Consider the following 23,227-nt stretch of genomic DNA (forward strand, 5'->3'; position numbering starts at 1 on the left):
CAAAGATGTGCAGGTTAGGTGGATTGGCCATGCTAAATTGCCCTTTAGAGTCAGTGAGATTAGCTGGGTAAATGAGTGGGGTTCCAGCGATCGGTTCTGGGTGAGATTGTTGTCAGTGCAAGCTTGATGGGTCGAATGGCCTCCTTCTGCACTGTCGGGGTTCTATGATTTTATGACCCAAGTCTGCTCCGCCATTCAATACGACCCTGGCTGATCTTGGACTTCATTTTCCACCCCTCATAAAGACTTCTTATGTCCGTGGTAAATGTTGCCCATCTCAGACCCTGCCTCAGCACATCTGCTGTAGAAACATTTATCCGTGCCTCAAGATCAACCACTCCAATACGCTCCTGGCCTCCAAACTTTCACCCTTGATAAACTTCAATCCAACAGATCTAATTCTTCTAAACTCCTGAGAACAAAGGTCCAGAATTGAAATAGGTGTCATTGTTTTTTAAACTCTGAAAACCTTGGTTGCGGTTGCTGTTTTATTTGAGCGTTTTGACGAAAAAGGTTCTGATTTCATGAGGACATCTCTTGCCAGAGGCAATGAGAAACTCGGGCTGTGTATGCACTTCTAATTATGTACACGTCTGTTACATGTTTTTGACCATACTCCCACTGTGCTTGCTGATCTACACTTCAACTCATTGCTCTCATCTTCTGTAACCTCCCAGCCTTACAATCCTCCAAGAGCTCTAGATTCCTCCTATTATGGCTCCTTGTGCATGACTGCTTCCCTTTAACTCAACAATATCAGCCAAGCCTTCAGCTGTCCAGATCCTAAACTCTGGAATGTTCTATGAAAATGTATACACCTCTCCAGTTCCCTCTCTTCTTTCAAGACGCATCTCATCTTAATACCTTCCTCTCTGCCTTGTTGTCAATGTACTTGTAGCATTCAAATACAATGTGAAGCATTGGATTTTCTATTCTGTCTTTGAATAAATGTATTAATGTTTTGACTTGAAAGTCTCAGCTGCTCTCAAATATCAGAGCGCGCTGGTGATTTTCCCTCAAGCTATTCCTTTATGCCAGCAGTTCACTGGAAAGCCCAGTCTGCGCAGACACAGCATGAGCTCCTCATTGCCTCTGGTAAGAGATGTCCTCATGAAATCATAGAAATAGAATCGCTACAATGCAGGAGGAGGCCATTCAGCCCATCGAGTTTGCACCGACACAATCCCACCTAGGCCCTATCACCGTAACCCCACATATTTACCCCGCTAATCCCTCTAACCTACGCATGTTGGGACACTAAGGGGCAATTTAGCACGGCCAATCCACCTAACCCGCACATCTTTGGACTGTGGGAGGAAACCAGAGCACCCGGAGGAAACCCACGCAGACACGGGGAGAACGTGCAGACTCTGCACAGACAGTGACCCAAGCCGGGAATCGAACCCGGGTTCCTGGCGCTGTGAGGTTTATTAAGTAGCTTTAGAAGGATTTAAAATTGAGACAGAGCTTGAAGTGATAACAGTATTTGGGAATGAAAGCCACAGGGAAGAAACAGGATGTGAAATCTGGAACTTCACAATCTATTTTCTGAACAGATGCACAGTCAGGAAGTTCAGCTGCAGATGATCATGCTCTAAATATAAGTAGGGAGTTCTGGCTTAAGATATACAAACTCATGATAAATTCCAAACTTAGCAGTAATAAAAATCCCTTCAAGGATTTTTAGTCGCTCAATGTTTTATTTTAATTGGCTCTATTTAAAGCAACAATCTAATAAAGCTGTAGAAGATTCAACAGATTTTTTAATCTTGTAAGCAACAAAAATAAACACGCTTACATCAAAACAATAGAAAATGTATCAGCACCATTTCTAGTTGAAAGTCATGTGTTTGTCAAAACATTCTGCTGGGATCTTTCCCAAATTTAGTGGTTGAGAATTTTTAAAATGTCAACAAAACCTCAGCAAAAACGACAACCAAGAACAGTGATTTGGAATGACTTAAATAAGGCACAGTCGAATTAAAGGAAAATTATTACAGTACTGGATAATTACCTGCAATTAAATATTGGCATATCAAAATCCCTGCTACAAAGCTCAATCGCTAATTATCAATCACAGCCCATTCCCATGCTACTGTCTGAAGCCGAACCAGACTGTTACATAGAAACATAGAAGATAGGAGCAGGAAGAGGCCATTTGGCCCTTCAAGCCTGCTCTGCCATTCATCAGGATCACGGCTGATCATCCAACTCAATAGCCTAATCCTGCTTTCTCCCCAAAACCTTTGATCCCATTCGCCCCAAGCGCTATATCCAGCCGCCTCTTGAATACATTCAATGTTTTGGCATCAACTACTTCTGGAATTCCCTCAGTAAACTTCTCCTCCTTGAAGAAACTTCTCAAAATTTATCGCTTTGACCAAATTTTTGGTCAACTACCCTAATATCTCCTTATGTGGCTTGGTGTCAAATTTTGCTTTAAAACAATCCTTTGATGCACTTTAGGGCATTTAATTATGTTAAAGGCACTATAAAAATATAATAACTTTTCTTGTTGTAGCTGTCTCCTCAAGTTACTTATCAAAAACCAGCATAATTCAAGGCGACAACCCACAAGCATCACTACTACTGAAACAAAAACAGAAAATGCTGGAAAATCTCAGCAGGTCTGACAGCATCTGTGAGGAAATTCAGCCACAAATTTTCCCACAGGTCCCGCCAGCTACAATTGGATAAACTGGCAGCACAAATCGAGGGGTAAATCTTAGCCAGCACAATGGGAGTACATCCCTTCTTTTCTTTCAACAGGGTCACGGAACCTTTTACACGTATCCGAGAAGACAAAACAGGCCTCAGTCTAATATTCAATCCAAGTGACGAATGAGGATGACAGTTGAAGCTTCTCGCAAAGTTTTGAAACAGTGATAAAACTTTCCGAATCGATTAAAAGGAAAGGTTATTGCAGACCCTGCGTCAAGTTCGCACATTGATGTTTCTTTTCTTGGAGAAACGGAAATGACAATGTGACATTATCAATGTGACAACACAAAAATGTTGTTTGAACCAAGTTCAAATCTGCAGGCCATAAAGAAGGTGCACAGTTGCATCGACATACTGCATATTATTGGGCAGAAAAGTATTCAGTGATAGTCTTGCTATCACTGAATTTAAGGGAATTTAACTATCACTGAATTTAAGTATTCAGTGATAGTCTTGCTATCACTGAATTTAAGGGAATTTAATCAACATTATTTGTTGTTAAAGGCAGGAATATCTTTGGTGGTCTGCAGTCCTACCTTTTTTACTGACTGTAGGTGAAGGATTTTGTATTTCCGTCGTAACTTGCAGCATCCAAGCTGGCAAGATTCTTTTCCTCTGCACAGAGTTCAGTGATGCATGACTGCTCTTCAGTAGCTCATTCTTTGACTAAAAGAACATAGAATTGACTTGGTTAGCAGAGAACATGTTAGACTGCCTCACAATCCATTTTAATGTTTTACCTCAAGTGGAAGTACAATACAAAGGCATTACAACAGTGCCCAACTTGCTTCCTCGTTTGACATTTATACAGTCATTGCATCAGGACCTCAAATTGGGGCCAATTTATTCTTTCTGACCCAACTGGCCTGAAAGCACTGATACTAATTGACTGCCTCCTCAGCCAAGATGAATTAGCTGCTCTTTGTGGTGCAACAGCTCACTTGGCTTTAAAAATATATATATTTATTAGTCACAAGTAGGCTTACATTAACACTGCAATAAAGTTACTGCAAAAATCCCCTAGTCGCCACACTCCAGCGCCTGTTCGGGTACACTGAGGGAGAATTTAGCACAGCCAAAGATCCTAATCTGCACATCCTTGGACTGTAGGAGGAAACCGGAGCACCCGGAGGAAACCCACGCAGACACGGGGAGAGTGTGCAAATTCCACATAGACAGCGACCCAAGCCGGGAATCGAACCCGGGTCTCTGGCTCTGTGAGGCAGCAGTGCTAACCACTGTGCCGCCCAACTGATTTACTGATTCACTGGGAGAACACAGAACGTTTCATTTTCAAAACTCATTGGGAAAGATTCCTTGAATGTCTAACAATAAAAATGTTTTAACATTTTGATTGAGAATTATCAAGATGTAAAGCCTTGGAGTAAATGCAGTAATAAAACACATCTTTGCAACACAACTCAGTCACTTCTTTCAGTTCCAAGAACCTTAAATGCATACCTCAATAAAAATATATTTGCAGCAAGTTTGCACAAAATTGTAAACAGCTTGTTTTTGAAAGATGCCCATTATCCAAATTTCTCAACATACTTTGGTTATTCCATAATTGAAAATATTCGCATTGAAAAACCAGCAGGTAACTTCAGGATGGTAATAGGGTGAAACACACCCTATTGCCATCCTGTGGGGAACATCTGCTGTTCCAAAGTAGGGAGCGCCAATGAGACCACAGAATGTCTTCCAAGACCAAAAGCAGAAGTGGTCCTGTAGTCCCCCAGACTCTTGACAGAAAGACTCTTCACAACCACTGGACATCTTAAAGCACCATAAAATCAATCAATACTTGCAAAGTGTAGTCACTGTTGTAATGTCGGAAATGCAACAACCAGTTTCTGCACAGCAAGCTCCCACAACCACCAATGTGAAATTCAGGTTACCGGACAAGCAGAGGGATAAATATTGGGATAACTCCCCTACTCTTCTTCAAAATAGTTCCACGGGATCTTTTATACCCAAATAGTGCCATGGGATCTTTTATATCCACCTGTGACGACAAACAGAACTTTGGTTTAACATCTCATCTACGGAAACTACAGTAGTGCAGCACTGCCTCACCACTGCACGGGGGTGTCAGCCTTGATTTTTGTGCTAAAGGTCTGGAATGGGACTGGAATCTAGAACTTTCTGTCTCAAAGGCAAGAGTGTTACCAACTAAGTTACGGCTAACACACTTCAGACTCTGTAGAAAGTGACTAATCCACTGCTGAGTCAATAAACTTTATCAATACTGTACAAATACTCTGACACCGATTTTGCTGGGAGTGAATCATGTGTGTTTACCAGCCACTTCCACCTGCCGGTTCCAATCCAGATAGCTAATTATAGGATCGCATTCAAAACTCACTCAGTTTCAGCTTCCAATCAATCAGTGAATTTCCAGCATTTTCTCTTTTTATTCTGACAGTTCATACCCAGCCCACAACTTTAAATATTCACCAAAACATTGAACTGCGAGATCAACTTGTTTTCTTTTAAAAATTAAACCTAATACAGGGTACGATTTATTAATTTTGAAACAAGTGCTTCAGTGCAATTGTGTCCAGTGATCTGGTACAGCTTACATTTATATTACCAACTTTTCAATCATTACTTGCACCACTCCACACAAAAACGCTAATCAGATTTTTAGATGATGTGGAGATGCCGGCGTTGGGCTCGGGTGTTCACAGTAAGAAGCCACTCCATGTTTGTGAACCCACCTCTCCACTCACCTGAGGAAGGGGCAGCGCCTTGAAAACTCGTGATCCCAAATAAGCCTGTTAGACTTTAACCTGGTTTATGTGAGAATTCTTACTTTGTGTATGAAGATATGAGTAAGACAAGTGATTGAGGTGTTATGTTCAAACATGCAGGTAAGACTTTTAGATCATCGTTTTATATGAAATGTTAGAAGGCATGGTAACTTATTAACAGAGCACCACAGTGCGGCTTGATGATATTGGGCGGCACGGTAGCACGGTGGTTAGCACTGCTGCTTCACAGCTCCAGGGACCTGGGTTCGAATCCCAGCTCGGGTTGCAGTCTGTGTGGAGTTTGCACATTCTCCCCGTGTCTGCGTGGGTTTCCTCCGGGTGCTCCGGTTTCCTCCCACAGTCCAAAGATGTGCGGGTTAGGTTGATTGGCCATGCTAAATTACCCCTTAGTGTCCCAGGATGCATAGGTTAGAGGGGTTAGTGGGTAAATATGTAGGGATATGTGGATAGGGCCTGGGTGGGATTGTGGTCGGTGCAGCCTCGATGGGCCGAATGGCCTCTTTCTGCACTGTAGGATTCTATGATATTTTACTGAGTTTTTATGGTACCCCGCTGGTGTAAAATCAGTTGCTGCACAACATGACACTCATGAAACAACCATACCAGGGATTTACACCATAGAGTTCTAGATCAGTACTTGCATCGCTGCTCCTGTTGGTGAGTCCAAGAAGCCACTTGAATCTCCAGAATCATTCAAATCTAAAACTCACCATCACAGCTACTCTCACTGCATTACGTGTTAATGCCTCAGCCCATCTACCTTTGACACTTCAAGACTCAACCATTCCAATCTCTCCTAACACCCTCCCATGCTCTGCAAGCTTCAACTCACCCGTCTCACTCTGCCATCCCTAGTAAATCCTGCACCCAAATTCCATTTACTAATTACTTCCGACCTCACTGAGCTACATTAGTGCCCAATTGCTCCAAATCTTGAATTTTAATTGCTGACCTTTGTGCTCAAAGATCCTTCATAGCCTGGCCCTTTCTATCCCCTTAGCTTCCTCCGGTCTCACAGACCTCCTCTGGCTCTGTTCCTCCATCTTGGACCTCCTCTGGTTCTCTGCCTCTCCAGCCTTGCAGACCTCCTCTGGCTCTCTGCTCCTCAGGCCTTGTAGACCCCCTCTTGCGCTCTGCTTCTCAGGCCTTGTAAACCTCCTCTGGCTCTCTGCTCTTCCAGCCTTGCAGACCTCTTCTGGCTTTCTGCTCCTCCATCTCGGACCTCTTCTGGCTTTCTCCTTTACCCTACTGTTGGAACGGCAATCCCCACACCAGCCCAGTACCTCAATATCCTGGGAAGTCTGAGGGTCCAGCACACAATTAAATGAAGCCCTAAAGAGAATTTAAAACAACTTTCTGTTGAGCCATGGGATTGCAAGCAAAGCACTGCATAAGGAGCCACAAGATAGGGTCAGCTCCATCGATCAAGAGGATGAATGGCAGACAATCCCTGAAAGGAAGTACTCAATAATATCTGCAATAAAATAAGGAATAGCAATGGGCTAAGGCAATATAACCATGGCAATGGGATAATCAGGAGGGATTAGAAAGAACATCTTAGTTCTGTGCAAGCATCTCTGTTTAACTTTGATTGGTTATACATCACCTGTATGTATCTTTACCTCACTATGATTTGTTGGCAATTTCCACGAAGGGTAATGATCGAAAGGAAAAACAGGTATACAAGAATGAACACTCATATGAAAATTGAGAGTATAGTATCCCAATGAAGGCCTGATCCTGCACTGTTAGTGTATGCATGTGCGTACTCTGCAGTTTAAGGCAGCAAGACAAATTTAAATGAGAAAGGAGTCCAAAAGTCCTCTGTACCTTCAGCTGTATTCTGCAATCTCCAATCCTCATCTTTTCCTTTCAAGATATTTCTTAAAACACATAGTATAATCAAGCTTTTGGTCATCTTCCTGATATCCCCTTCTTTGACTCAATGGCAGGATTTTCCAGCCGCGTTAGTCCCGAAACCGGAAAATCCCGCTCGAGGTCAATGGACTTTTCCACGGTCCACCCTTCACCCGCTACAATTCCCGTGGCAGGCGGATTGGGAAAATTCACCCCAGTGTCTATGTTCGTCTGTTGGTGCCTCTGGAGTTCTGAAGGACAGTTTGCTACAATAAGGGCGCTATACCAAAGCAAATTGCTGTTGCTGTAGCAGTTCAATGTGAGGATTTGGGATGCGCACGGTTTGTGAACTTAGCTAACCCGGAAAGATTGAATTAGGTATAATAATTAAACTGAAGTGACAATGTTCCTGTTTGTGCCACCTTTATGTGATGCTAGGAAATTGAAATTCATTCAGTAGGTGATTTCTGCATCGAAAGAATTCTCATTTCCAAACATTCTTACAAAATGACTATGTAACCTCTAAGATTTACAGAAGAGATGCAGATGCTGGCCGAAATTTTACCGGCACGCCCGCCCTGATTCCGGGGGTGGGCGAGGCTCACAGAATGACATTCTCCGTTGGTCTTGGGTGGGATCGTACGGACCTCGAACTGACGTGCCGGTAAAATTCCACCCACAGTGTCTGTGCTCTTTGTTACAACATTCCAAACCTAGCCTCGAAACTAAAAGAACAAAGAACAGTACAGCACAGGAAACAGGCCCTTCGGCCCTCCAAGCCTGTGCCGCTCCTTGGTCCAACTAGACCAATCATTTGTATCCCTCCATTCCCAGGCTGCTCATGTGACTATCCAGGTAAGTCTTAAACGATGTCAGCGTGTCTGCCTCCACCACCCTACTTGGCAGCGCATTCCAGGCCCCCACCACCCTCTGTGTAAAAAACATCCCTCTAATATCTGAGTTATACTTCGCCCCTCTCACCTTGAGCCCGTGACCCCTCGTGATCGTCACTTCTGATCTGGGAAAAAGCTTCCCACTGTTCACCCTATCTATCCCCTTCATAATCTTGTACACCTCTATTAGATCTCCCGTCATTCTCCGTCTTTCCAGGGAGAACAAACCCAGTTTACCCAATCTCTCCTCATAGCTAAGACCCTCCATACCAGGCAACATCCTGGTAAACCTTCTCTGCACTCTCTCTAACGCCTCCACGTCCTTCTGGTAGTGCGGCGACCAGAACTGGACGCAATACTCCAAATGTGGCGTTCTATACAGCTGCATCATCAGACTCCAGCTTTTATACTCTATACCCCGTCCTATAAAGGCAAGCATACCATATGCCTTCTTCACCACCTTCTCCACCTGTGTTGCCACCTTCAAGGATTTGTGGACTTGCACACCTAGGTCCCTGTGTTTCTATACTCTTGATGGCGCTGCCATTTATTGTATAAATCCTCCCTACATTATATCTTCCAAAATGCATCACTTCGCATTTATCTGGATTAAATTCCATCTGCCACCTCTCCGCCCAATTTTCCAGCCTATCTATATCCTGCTGTATTGCCCGACAATGCTCATCGCTATCCGCAAGTCCAGCCATCTTCGTGTCATCCGCAAACTTGCTGATAACACCAATTACACCTTCTTCCAAATCATTTATATATATCACAAATAGCAGAGGTCCCAGTACAGAGCCCTGCGGAACACCACTACGGGAAATAAATATCCTATACAATATACCAACACATCTTTATGGTTAACAAAAATCTTGGACTAACAATGTCCATAACTTATAACTGTAAGAGTGTTTGTTATAGGACTAAACTGAAGTGACAGTGTCTTTGAACAAAGCTCTATAGTAACCACATTACCAGAATTAGATTAACTAACAATTCAATGAAGAACAAACAGAACCATTTTGTGAGAACCTGCTAAACAAAACTGATGGATTTCATCCAAGCAGCTGTTTCTTTCGTGCCAGTCCAGCATCAGTAACTGAAACATGGAGCAGTCTTGATCCCATCCATCCACACACACACTCAGGTGCCCACTTCCAGCAGAAAATCAACCGGTAGCAATCAGGATGAAGATTCATCAACTCAATTTATCTTTGATTTGATTTGTCACATGTATTAACATACAGTGAAAAGTATTGTTTCTTGCGCGCTATACAGACAAAGCATACCGTTCATAGAGAAGGAAACGAGAGAGTGCAGAATGTAGTGTTACAGTCATAGCTAGGGTGTAGAGAAAGATCAACTTAATGCAAGGTAGATCCATTCAAAAGTCTGACAGCAGCAGGGAAGAAGCTGTTCTTGAGTCGGTTGGTACGTGACCTCAGACTTTTGTATCTTTTTCCCGAAGAAGGTGGGAAAGAGAATGTCCGGGGTGCGTAGCATCCTTAATTATGCTGGCTGCTTTGCCAAGGCAGCGGGAAGTATAGACAGATTCAATGGATGGGAGGCTGGTTTGCATGATGGATTGGGCTACATTCCCGACATTTTGTAGTTCCTTGCGATCTTGGGCAGAGCATGAACCATACCAAGCTGTGATACAATCAGAAAGAATGCTTTCTATGGTGCATCTGTAAAAGTTGGTGAGAGTTGTAGCTGAGATGTCAAATTTCCTTAGTCTTCTGAGAAAGTAGAGGCGTTGGTGGGCTTTCTTAACTATCAGCATGGGTGGACCAGGACAGGTTGTTGTTGTTGATCTGGACACCTAAAAACTTGAAGCTCTCGACCCTTTCTACTTCGTCCCCATTGATGTAGACAGGGGCATGTTCTCCTTTACACTTCCTGAAGTCGATGACAATCTCCTTCGTTTTGCTAACATTGAAGGAGAGATTATTGTTGCCGCACCAATTCACCAGATTCTCTATCTCATTCCTGTACTCTTCTCCCGGGTCTGGGAGCCATGGCCAATTGCGACAGAGCCAAGTACGATATACAAGTCTACATCAACTCTTTTGGACACTTGCACATTAATATGTTTTTGGTCTTCATTTTACACTAAATTATCCTGCATATTAAGTCAGAACCGGCAGCAGTCTAAACTCCAAAAGCTTAGCCCGAATCCCGGAAGATTCCAGGGTGTTAGATTGGAGTTGAATGAATACACTTTCATTACCTCAGCTAAATATTGACTAAAACAAAACCTGTGCACATTAATAAAAATTGCTGTTTGAATTTGCTCAGTTATATGTCAGCCAGCTTCACGTGAAGCTAATTAAAAATTTCGACGGAAATTTGGCTAATTGCACAAATCCTTACCGTCTTCTCCAAAATGCTTTTTGGTTCAATTGTGCTGGATTGCTGTCGGGAACGATCATCTGTTGTCAAAGCCCCAGATGATGTAGTGGGCTTTTCTGTGTAACCCTGAGATATATCTGCGTCTTCACTGACATCACCTTTACCCACATGCAAATTTCCTTGACAATTATTCGGCTCGTCAATGTCATCCTCAAAACTTGACAGATCACTGTTCCTGCAAGGCATTAATTATAAAAGGTGGCATGAGCACACTTCTATTACCTCAGCTAACTATTGACTAAAACAATCGTGTGCACATTAATGAAAATTCCTGTTCGAATTTGCTTAGCAATATATCAGCCAGCTTCCCGTGAAACTAATTTCCTTTTCATGGTTCTGTTCAAATTGGTGCAACCATTTAAATACTCCAACAAAACAAATCCTGATTGCAAAATACTAAGGATTGATGAAGCCCTTGTGAAAAGAAACTTTATAGATTTGGAAATAATTCATGTTTAATGAGTATAATAAATATTATACCCAATTATAAGTCTACCAATAATGGCTAAAAGCAAATTACTGCGGATGCTGGAATCTGAAACCAAAAGAGAAAATGCTGGAAAATCTCAGCTGGTCTGTCAGCATCTGTAAGGAGAGAAAAGAGCTGACGTTTCGAGTCCAGATGACCCTTTGTCAAAGTTTGACAAAGGGTTGTCTGGACTCGAAACGTCAGCTCTTTTCTCTCCTTACAGATGCTGCCAGACCTGCTGAGATTTTCCAGCATTTTCTCTTTTGGTTACCAATAATGGCTAATTTCCTCAAAGTAGATTCTTTGAATGTGATACTTGCGATACACCTTTCTGTAGTATATAATTGATTACGCTTACCAGAAAAGTGATTTCTTATCATTCAATTCAAAGGTTTCTTCAAATTAGTGTGGCTTTGCAGTAACCTAAGTTATATCTTCCTGAAAAATGTAAGTTTCGCAAACTCATAGGGATAGTAGGCACAGGGTAAGGAAAAAGCTGAAGGATGGGAAGAGGTTTAAGGGAAGGAAACATTTCTGGGACCAGAAAAGAACAGTTAAGAATCACACTTTGCAGAGGCGTTACTCGGTTTACTTTTGCAAGTGAGGCAACTGTAACTGAAAGGCTCATCCCCCTACTCGAGATGGAACATCGCATAGGCTGATGCATAGGGACACAAGAAGAATTACAGAATACAACAACCCACCACATTTTCCCAATTGTGTATCTTGCATTCACGTGGAAAATGGGACAAATTTATAGCAGAATGATCCATCGATTTACGGTGCAGCACCACTTAAGGTGTGTGTATGAAACTGGCAATTGCAAAGCAAATAGCATCAATCAACTATCATACAAAAGTAGCTTAAGATTCATACCAATGAACATGAGTTACAAGATTTATGGATTTAACTATATTCACCAACAATATATAATTATATGCTCATCAAAAATTACTTTGAAATGTTGGAATGTGAAATCCACCATTATATCACTTATGAAACCATCACCCTATTAATGTTGAATGTATCCACACCACCTGGGTGCGATGAATGTTTGTGAATTAAACAGTGAGTCACCTTAAAGTCTGGTCAAAGCTGGGAGAGATGACTTTATATATATATTTGTCTGGCAGCAAAGAAAAAGAGTCTCCTGGATTCAGCCAATGCCATTTATCTTTCTCCAGTGGCAGTAGCTGGTCTCCACTTGAGGATCGATGGAAGCATGGGTTAATGTGTAGCTGGAACAAAGAGAAAGAGAGATGGCCAATACCTGATACAAACTGACATCTTAACATGTAGTTATCACAAGTAAGCTTACATCAACACTGCAATGAAGTTACTGTGAGAATCCCCTAGTCGCCACACACTGGCACCTGTTCGGGCACACTGAGGGAGAATTTAGCACAGACAATGCACCTAACCAGCACGTCTTTCGGATTGTGGGAGGAAACCGGAGCACCCGGAGGAAACCCATGCGGACACGGGGAGAACGTGCAAACTCCACACAGACAGTGACCCAAGCCAGGAATTGAACCCGGGTCCCTGGCGCTGGGAGGCAGCAGTGCTAACCCCACTATGCCACCGTGCTGCCCCAATTATCCCATGGGGTAACTGATCGGTCACCGTGCCACCAACAATAGTAGCAATGCAGTGTTGCTCAAGTGTGGGTCTCTGAAGACTTGCTGTCTCAGCTCATCTGTGGCTGAAATCCTTATCTATGCTTTTGTTACCGTGAGTTGATTTATTACTGTTAAAGGTGCTACACAAGTACAAGTTGTTGCTGTTGAATGTTAAATCTCTGATTTTTTCCAGTTCTGATGAAAGGCCTGAAACACTTTCTCTCTCCACCGATGCTGCCTGACCTGCTGAGTACTTCCTGCATTTTGGGGTTTTTAATTTCTGATTTCACACCGGTTTCTGGGGTTTCTGTTTCATTTCGAGAAATGCATTGACATTCCAACAGCTTTTCTAAGAAAAAAAAGGAGCCATTTGCCTTGACAAAAGCCATTGGAGCCTTTTGGTAAAGGGATTAAAATTGGAGTGAGTTGCCATTTAGAACCTGAAGGAGTGGAATTATTAAAACCAACCGGGTGACATCAATTTCTGAGAGTTCTTTCACTAGTGTATAAAATAATGAGCAGTGGGTGGACCTACACCGCATAGACTGCAGCAGTGACCACCTCCTTCTCAAGGGCAATTATGGATCGGGAACAAATGCTGACACAGCCAGCAACGTCACACCCCACAAACAAATAAAGCAAAAACCAAGTGCAACTGGGGCCATTATTATCAGTATTTTGGAGTCAAATTCCATAATTTAATCCTTTTTGGATTGCGTATTGGTTTCCACTTGCTGAACAAGCCAGCTTCTGTTTTTCACTTCATTGGCATCTGTGATTTTGTTTTTTTATTAATGTTTTGGAAAATTCATTCTGCAATTGCAACTATGTCCAGTCACTTTAACAATGTGGACTCCCCCTTCAGGCATTTGGAACGTATGAAACTACATGGAAGCAAACACCATCTGGCTCTCATAGGAAATGCTGGAGAGGCACTAGATTCCCGCAGTAAATACGGCAGGGTATCTTGGCAGAAAGGCAAGCATTGGCATGTACCGCACTGGTCAAAATTTCCAAATTCAAGCAGACCGACACTTAAATGCAGACAGGATGAATGGTCAACAGTTGGACATGCCACCCATCTGCCATTAAACACTAACCTGAACTCATAGCAAGTGGATGATAGACTCAATTTTCATTAGTTAACAACAGATGGAGCGTGATCGATCAGCTACCCCATGGGATAACTTTTGTATTGGGGTGGCATGGTGGCAAGCATTGCTGCTTCTCAGTGCCAGGGACCCGGGTTCGATTCCCGGCTCAGGTCACTGTCTTTGTGGAGTTTGCACATTCTCCCCGTGTCTGCGTGGGTTTCCTCCGGATGCTTCAGTTTTCTCCCACAGTGCAAAGATGTGCAGGTTAGGTGCATTGGCCATTACAAATCGCCCCTTAGTGTCAGGGGGCTAGCTAGGGTAAATGCATGGGGTTATGGGAATAGGGCCTGGGTGGGATTGTGGTTGGAGCAGACTCAATGGGCTGAATGGCCTCCTTCTGTGCTGTAGGGATTCTGTGATCAAACACTCAAATGAACTATGAAAATGTAATCCAATATATTATTCCCTGCTATTGTCCATCGATAGGAACATAGGAATTAGGTGCAGAAGTAGGCAAATTCCTTCGAGCCTGTTACACTATTCAATCAGATCATGTCTGATCTCTCCCTGGTCTCAAATCCACCTCCCCTACCTGTTCCCCATATCCCCTTATCCCTTTTTTTTATCAGAAGTATATCCATCTCCTTCTTTAAACCATTCAACAATTCAGACTCCACCAATTCAGACTCATTCCCTCACTTGCATTTAATGATTTTCAGCTGAATCATATCAATCGTAAAGGTTTCGCCAACTTGTGGGCAGTTTCAGAGTGGCGCAATTGACTAACCACCGCTAGTTACTGGTTATCTTTCCAAAAAAAATCCCAATCTGAACTAGTACACCGTCACAAAAATCTGCACTTCAACAAGTCTAAAAGAATTTATGTTAACACAATGAAAACAGATTAAACCCTAGTGTTGAAGAGAGGATGATTAGTACACTTATAGCTAAAGGAATAGAATATAAAGGGAAGGAAGCATTGTTGCAACCACACAAGGCATCGGCGAGGCCGCAACTGGAGTATTGCACACAGTTTTGGTCCCCTTATTTGAGGAAAGATGTTGTGGTATTGGAGGCAGTTCAGAGGAGGTTCAGTAGATTGATTCCAGAGATGAGGGGTTTGTCGTATGAAGAGAGATTGAACAGTTTAGGCCGATACTCTCTGGGATTTAGAAGAATGAGGGGAGATCAAATTGAGGTATACAAGGTGATAGAAAGTATGGATAAAGTAGACGTGGAGCGGATGCTTCCTCTTGTGGGGCATTCTAGGACGAGAGGTCATAGTCTTAGGATAAAGGGTAGCAAATTTAAAACAGAGTTGAGGAGAAACTACTTCTCCCAAAGGGTTGTGAATCTGTGGAATTCGCTACCCCAAAGTGTGGTGGATGCTGGGACAGTGAGTAAATTTAAGGAGGAGTTAGACAGATTTTTAATTGGTAATGGGTTGAAGGGTTATGGGGAGAAGTCGGGAAAATGGGGATGAGGAGCATATCAGCCACGATCGAATGGCGGAGCGGACTCGATGGGCCGAATGGCCTAATTCTGCTCCTATATCTTATGAACTTATGAAGTCCTGTCCTGTCTTCTTATTTACTTACCCGGTCTGACTGCAAACGACTGCTTCTTCAGGGTTAATCTTAAACATGAAAAAAGATAGCAGCCATATAGATGGAATAAAATCTCATTTGTGCAGACAAATGTGATAATCCGCTTCTATGTATTTAGAAAGTCTTATCTGTAGACTCTGATGCAAAAACTCTCATTCATACTTCTGTTATCTCTAAACGTATTCACATATAAATCGAAAACAAAAAATGCTGGAAATACTCAGCAGGTCAGGCAGTATCTGGGGGCAGGAACAGTTACTGTTTCAGGTCGCGATGATCCTTCATCAGGCCCACTATTCTAAAGCTCTTCTGGCCAGTCTCACATTATCCACCATTGTGCACTCCAGCTCATCCAAAGCTCTGTGCCACAACAAGTACTACTCACTCCATCAGCCCTGTGCTGTTTTGACCTACATTGGCTCCTGCGTCAACAACACCTTAAAGGTAAAATTCTCAACCTCAAGTTTAAATCCCTCCATGACCTTACCCTTCTCTACCTCTATCCCTGTAACCTGCTCCAACCCAACAACACTGAGATCTCATCATTTCCCCTATTGGAATGGCACGATGGCACAGTGGTTAGCACTGCTGCCTCACAGCGCCAAGGACCCAGATTCAATTCCGACCTCAGGTCACTGTCTGTGTGGAGTCTGCACGTTCTCCCCGTGTCTGCGTGGATTTCCTCCAGGTTCTCCGGTTTCCTCCCACAGTCCAAAGGTGTGCAGGTTAGTTGGATTGGCCATGCTAAATAGCCCCTCAGCATCAGGGGATCAGAAGGGTAAATACACAAGGTTGCGGGGATAGGGCCTGGATGGGAATGTGGTTGGTGCAGACCCGATGGGCCGAATGGCCTCCTTCTGCATTGTAGGGATTCCCACACTGTTAGTAATCCTTGCCTGCCCTAAGTTCTAGAATTTGCTGCCTAATCCTCTCTGTCCTCCGTATAATATACCTCTTTTTAACCTGTCCTAATATCTCAGATGACTATGTCAGATTTTGTCCGGTAATGATTCTATGAAATGTCTTGGAGTATTTTACTATGTTAAAGACAATATAAATGCAAGTTCTTATTGTGACAAAATTCTATTCCCTAATGTGGATGCAACATTATTTGCAACTAATTAAAAATGTGGCCATACTCAAAAGTCGAGATTCTTTATAAATAAAATGAGTAGGAACCAGCTGCCCTCTGCTGGTGCACAATACCTTGCAAAACCTTTGGTTCTGCATTCTAGCAAAACATTCCACATCCCTTTCCAAGTAACACCAATATTTTAAATAATCAGCTTTATCAATAAGTCACAATATCTGTGGAAAATATAAATTAAGGGGTGACGTTTGATACAGGAAGAAACATCCATTCATGTTCAAATTTGACAGATTCTGCACAATGGATGCCACTCAAGATAACAAATATATTCCCAAGCGCAAACCTCACATTTCTGATCAGTAAAATCATCTTCCCCTCTTGTGGTGTCAGAAAATGTGGCTAAGAATACAGGTATAGTTTTTTTTAATGCCTTCCATTTAATGGTCGTCGCAGATAGAATCCATCTGGTCAAAGATAATGTTTGGTCACTATAAGAACTAGGAGCAGGAGTAGGCCATTTGGCCCCTCAAGCCTGCTCCGCCGTTCAATAAGATCATGACTGATCTTTTTGTGGACTCAGCTCCACTTACCCGCTCGCTCACCATAACCCTTAATTCCTTTACTGTTCAAAAATTTATCTATCCTTGCCTTAAAAACATTCAATGAGGTAGCCTCAACTGCTTCACTGGGCAGGGGATTCCACAGATTCACAACCCTTTGGATGCAGAAGTTCCTTCTCAACTCAGTCCTAAATCTGCTCCCCCTTATTTTGAGGCCATGCCCCCTACTTCTAGTTTCACCCGCCAGTGGAACCAACTTCCCGCTTCGATCTTATCTATTCCCTTCATAATCTTATATGTTTCTATAAGATCTCCCCTCATTCTTCTGAATCCCTATTCCAGAATGTTATAATGAGCATTCTGCTTGAAGGCAAACAAATGCCTGGCACATTGATACACAGACATGGCCAGGCATGTGTAGAAAGAGTTAGATTCCCTGCAAACCTCGGGGTTTTTTGGGAGTTAAATTACTTGCTGATCCGTTCAGAAGATAAATTGGCATCAATGAGCAAAAACCTAAAAGAAAAGTGACAAACGTTAACACCTATGGCATTCATAGTACAATAAACAAAAGAAAGAGTAAGGGAGGGGGAAGCGGGAACAGGTTACTGAGTTGGGTGATCAGCCATGATTATAACGAATGGCGACGAGGCTCGAAGGGCCGAATGGCCTACTCCAGCTCCTATTTTTTATGCTCCTATGATTAATCCAGTTACAGTACCATCATCTCCCCCAAGTTAGCATAAGATTGTGACGCATTTTAACAGGAACAGCCAGTTCTGGAATTGTTCGATATTGTAACCCACCTCATTACTGGCAACATGAATTATTAATTTAACTTTCATGAGTTTTGAGGCTTATAAAATGAAGAAACCAAAATATTGAAGAAAGATATTTTATATATCTATCTCATAAATATATAATACACCATAATGTTGAGAGATTTTTATAATACTCAACCCACTTTCTTCAGTATGCTGTCCCTCACTTCAGCATGAGCCCTGCTTTTGGCAATTAAAAGACACTTTAGTTCAATTGTGTGGAAATGTATTTTTATTTATTCATTCATGGGATGGGGGCATCGCTGGCTAGGCCAGCATTTGTTGCCCTTTGCTAATCACCCTTGGTATGGTGGGGTGAACCAACGTCTTGAACCATTGCAGTCCATGTGGTTTAGCTCCACCCACATTGCTGTTTGGAAGGGAGTTCAAGGATTCCGATTCAGTGACAGTGAAGGGTGGCACAGTGGTTAGAGCTGCTGCCTCACAGTACCACGGACCTGGGTTCAGGATTCCCGGCTTGGGTCACTGTCTGTGTGGAGTCTGCATGTTCTCCCCGTGTCTGCGTGGGTTTCCTCCGGGTGCTCTGGTTTCCTCCCACAGTCCAAATATGTACAGGTTAGGTGCATTGGCCGTGCTAAATTGTCCCTCAGTGTACTTGAACAGGTGCCGGAGTGTGGCGACTAGGGGATTTTCACAGTAACTTTATTGCAGTGTGAATGGAAGCCTACTTGTGACTAATAAATAAACTTTACTTTAGGTGAATCCGTGGACACCAGGAGCTGAATTGGAAACCCAGCTGAGTCAGAATTTCCATGACACTCAATTATGAAATGAGCCTTTTTTTTTATTGGGCCAGCTAGGGGTGAGAAACCAAGTTACCTCAATATTAATGACCAGAGAAACAGCCCCTAGGTCCCTGCCTATCTAAACATGGATCCAATCAAACTCAGAGAAGCTAACATTGGGTGGCATGGTGGCACAGTGGTTAACACTGCTCCCTCACAGTGCCAGGGACCCAGGTTCAATTCCTGGCTTGGGTCACTGTCTGTGCTGAGTCTGCACCTTCTCCCCGTGTCGGCGTGGGTTTCCTCCGGGTGTTCCGGTTTCCTCCCACAGTCTGAAAGGCGTGCTGGTTAGGTGCATTGGCCATACTAAATTTTCCCTCAGTCTTACCTGGACATACGCTGGAGTGTGGCGACGAGGGGATTTTCACTGTAACTTCATTGCAGTGTTAATGTAAGCCTTACTTGTGACTAATAAATAAACTTTTCATTGAAGTTAACCAGATCAACTAAGATGCATGCCCTGCAATGCCAAGTCATCACCGAAAACCTACTGCACCCTGCATTCCCAGGCAGAACGTCATCAAAGTACTAACCAGGCCTAACTCTGTTTCGCTTCTGAGATTAGACGAGACTAGGTATTTCTTGATGAGACGGACCACAAGCATGAGTTACTGTATGTAACTGTAGACGTTACACTATTACACTGTTCAGGCAGAACCTACTTACTGGTTTGATGCGCAACTTTCCATCAATCACCTCCAAGAGACCATGGTTTCTAGACACTCGTTTATCGGAAACCTAAAAATGAAAGACACCCGTACAAAAAAGTTACATCATTATTGGATATTCTTATTTGAAAGCATGTTTAAGATCTCAAATTACAAACGCACTGATGCGGGCAACACAGTCAATGGGGTAAAAGATTGATCTCACAAATGTGATGACAGACACACCGTGAGAAGAGATAGATTGAAAAAGTAAGGCGGTTTGTGCGTTCATAGGGGCTGCTTGTTTCACTGTGCTGTCGTTCTAAGATTGTTACATAGCACACGTCCATCTTAAAGGGAACACTGTTTGTGTATGGCACATTCCCAATGGCTGCGTTGTTGAGAGGCAACACTGGGGGAACCTTGGGGAGGTTTGGTTTTGTGGGCCAGGGGAAGCAGCAGTGACAGCTGAAAAGAATATCTCAAACTTAGTGACAAAGAAATCCATAGCTTCTTCACTAGCTTCTGTTGGAGATGCAGGGTCAGGCAAAGAAGAGGTTGGGATTATTTTCACTTTTCAGGATGATCCTGGAGTGATCAGCGATCTTGGCAGAGGAGGATCAAGTCTGCGGTTACCCAACCAGAGGTGAATGAGAGAGATGGCGACGCCACTTCTGCGCACCTTGGACTAGACGAAGCAACAGGAAGGAGTCTCACAACACCAGGTTAAAATCCAACAGGTTTATTTGGTAAAGTAAACCCGTTGGACTTTAACCTGGTATTGTGACACTTCTTACTGCGCCTACCCCAATCCAACGCCGGCATCTCCACATCAGAGGAAGCAAAGAATGAGGCCATGCCAGGGTAAATATTCAAGATGAGAAAGAGTAGTTTAGTTTATTTATTAGTGTCACAAGTAGGCTTACATTAACACTTCAATGAAGTTACTGTGAAAATCCCCCAGTCGCCACACTCCGGCACCTGTTTGGGTACACTGAGGGAGAATTTAGCATTGCTAAAAATGGATTTTCTGTGGACAAAGTTATTAAACATGTAATTGAGTGTGGTTGTGGGAATGAACAAATGCAGTGTTGTGAGATGCCAGCTGGGAGTTTGAAAGTGCAATTGTCAGTTACTCAGGGAGAGATCTTTGCAAGTGTGAGCAGAGAAGGAAGTGAGGTTGAAATGGGGTAGGTGACATTCCTAAAAATAGAAAAAGTTGCAAATACTAAGGAAGGTCCGACACACAAAGATATTAACTTCCGTTGTCAGATGCTGCTGAGCCTGCTGAATATTTCTAACATTTGCGATTTATTTTTCATTCCTACCAATTCTATGCATATTGTTGGCTGTGCTTAACTGTGAGAATTCACTACCACAGAAAGTAGTTGAGACCAATACACTGTGATTTCAAGAAGAAATTAGATATAGCTCTTGGGGCCAAAGGGATCAAGAGACATGGGGAAAGGCGGGTTCAGGATATTGAATTTGATAATCAACCATGATCAAAATGAATGGCGGGGAGGCTCGAAGGGCCGAACGGTTTACTCCTGCTTCTATTTTCCATGTTTCTGAGGTGGCAGAGTGGGAGAACAGCGAGTAGTCCAGCACAGTACTCTGGAGGTGACAAGGGCATGAATGAAATTCCAGCAGAAGGGCTCAGGAAGACGCAGAGGAGAGGTGAGGACCCAGTCACTGAGTTGGGGGGGGGGGGGGGAGGCATGTGGGGGGCCCGGGGCGAGGGGGAGGTCGGGGGCCAGGGCGAGGGGGGGGGTCAGGGTTCACGGCGAGGGGGGGTCAGGGTTCATGGCCAGGGGGGGTCAGGGTTCATGGCCAGGGGGGGTCAGGGTTCACGGCCAGGGGGGGTCAGGGTTCACGGCCAGGGGGGGTCAGGGTTCACGGCCAGGGGGGGTCAGGGTTCACGGCCAGGGGGGGTCAGGGTTCACGGCAAGCGGGGGTCAGGGTTCACGGCGAGCGGGGGTCAGGGTTCACGGCGAGGGGGGTTCAGGGTTCACGGCGAGGGGGGGGTCAGGGTTCACGGTGAGGGGGGGTCAGGGTTCACGGCGAGGGGGGTCAGGGTTCACGGCGAGGGGGGTGAGGGTTCACGGCGAGGGGGGGTGAGGGTTCACGGCGAGGGGGGGTGAGGGTTCACGGCGAGGGGGGTCAGGGTTCACGGCGAGGGGGGTCAGGGTTCACGGCGAGGGGGGGGTCAGGGTTCACGGCGAGGGGGGGTCAGGGTTCACGGCAAGGGGATGTCAGGGTTCACGGCGAGGGGGTGTCAGGGTTCACGGCGAGGGGGTGTCAGGGTTCACGGCGAGGGGGTGTCAGGGTTCACTGCGAGGGGGGTCAGGGTTCACGGCAAGGGGGGGGTCAGGGTTCACGGCGAGTGGGGGTCAGGGTTCACGGCGAGGGGGGGTCGGGGTCAGGGTTCACGGCGAGGGGGAGTCAGGGTTCACAGCGAGGGGGGTGTCAGGGTTCACGGCGAGGGGGGTGTCAGGGTTCACGGCGAGGGGGGTGTCAGGGTTCACGGCGAGGGGGTGTCAGGGTTCACTGCGAGGGGGGTCAGGGTTCACGGCAAGGGGGGGGTCAGGGTTCACGGCGAGTGGGGGTCAGGGTTCACGGCGAGGGGGGGTCGGGGTCAGGGTTCACGGCGAGGGGGGGTCAGGGTTCACGGCGAGGGGGGGTCAGGGTTCACGGCGAGGGGGGGTCAGGGTTCACGGCGAGGGGAGGTCAGGGTTCACGGCGAGGGGGGGGTCAGGGTTCACGGCGAGGGGGGGTCAGGGTTCACGGCGAGGGGGGGTCAGGTGTCACAGCCAGGGGGGTTAGGGGTCATGATCAGGGGGGTTAGGGGTCAAGATCAGGGGGGTTAGGGGTCACGGTCAGGGGGTTAGGGGTCATGATCAGGGGGGTTAGGGGTCACAGTCAGAAGGGTTAGGGGTCACGATCAGGGGGGTTAGGGGTCACGATCAGCGGGGTTAGGGGTCACGATCAGGGGGGTTAGGGGTCACGATCAGGGGGGTTAGGGGTCACGATCAGGGGGGTTAGGGGTCACGATCAGGGGGGTTAGGGGTCACGATCAGGGGGGTTAGGGGTCACGATCAGGGGGGTTAGGGGTCACGATCAGGGGGGTTAGGGGTCACGATCAGGGGGGTTCGGGGTCACGATCAGGGGGGTTCGGGGTCACGATCAGGGGGGTTAGGGGTCACGGTTAGGGGTCACGGTCAGGGGGGTTAGGGGTCACGGTCAGCGAGAGTTAGGGGGTTTCCTGGGGTCACTCACCCGGAGAACAGGCCCGCGGCCGATGGCGGTCAGGCCGCTCGCTAAAGTGATGGTCCCACTCCCATCCTCTGGCTCCAGCTCCATCATTCCCCCACTGCGGTACCGTACCGGGAGCTCACATGCCCCCGTCCCCGGGTTGCTCTGACCCCCCCCCTCAGGCCCAGAACAGACTCTCTCTCAGGCCGACGAACTACAGCTCCCGGCCTCCTCCACCGCGCCTGCGTCACGCCCCTTCCTCACGGCCACTGCGCACGCGCCCCCTCCTCGCCTGCGCGCGCGCGCCTTCTCACGTCCGCTGCGCCTGCGCGCCCGCCCCCTCCTCACGGCCTCTGCGCCTGCGCGCGCGCCCCCTCCTCACAGCCGCTACGCCTGTGCGCGCGTCCCCTCCTCACGGCCGCTGCGCCTGCGCACACGTCTTCCTCACGGGCTCTGCGCCTGCGCATACGTCTTCCTCACGGCCGCTGCGCCTGCGCGCATACGTCTTCCTCACGGCCGCTGCGCCTGCGCGCACGCTCCTTCCTCTAGGCGACCGGCCACTGCGCCTGTGCGCGCGACTTCTGCTCGGCCGCCGCCCA

At 45.6% G+C, this 23,227-nt stretch overlaps 1 protein-coding gene across 1 annotated transcript in view; it reads right to left on the minus strand.

The window, feature by feature from the left end:
* aplf (aprataxin and PNKP like factor) overlaps window positions 1-23,074 on the minus strand; it is a 53,744-nt gene extending 30,670 nt beyond the window's left edge. Inside the window, exons 1-5 of the mRNA XM_078230384.1 lie at window positions 22,653-23,074; window positions 19,393-19,464; window positions 12,207-12,367; window positions 10,622-10,835; window positions 3,258-3,387 (exon numbers count right to left, since the gene is read on the minus strand). Of these exons, the coding sequence (XP_078086510.1) occupies window positions 3,258-3,387; window positions 10,622-10,835; window positions 12,207-12,367; window positions 19,393-19,464; window positions 22,653-22,739 (664 nt within the window). The 5' untranslated portion in view covers window positions 22,740-23,074. The remainder of the gene's footprint in view (window positions 1-3,257; window positions 3,388-10,621; window positions 10,836-12,206; window positions 12,368-19,392; window positions 19,465-22,652) is intronic.
* Window positions 23,075-23,227: the final 153 nt, after the last annotated feature.

This window comes from Mustelus asterias, chromosome 15, assembly GCF_964213995.1.
Source record: "Mustelus asterias chromosome 15, sMusAst1.hap1.1, whole genome shotgun sequence".
Taxonomy (NCBI): domain Eukaryota; kingdom Metazoa; phylum Chordata; class Chondrichthyes; order Carcharhiniformes; family Triakidae; genus Mustelus; species Mustelus asterias.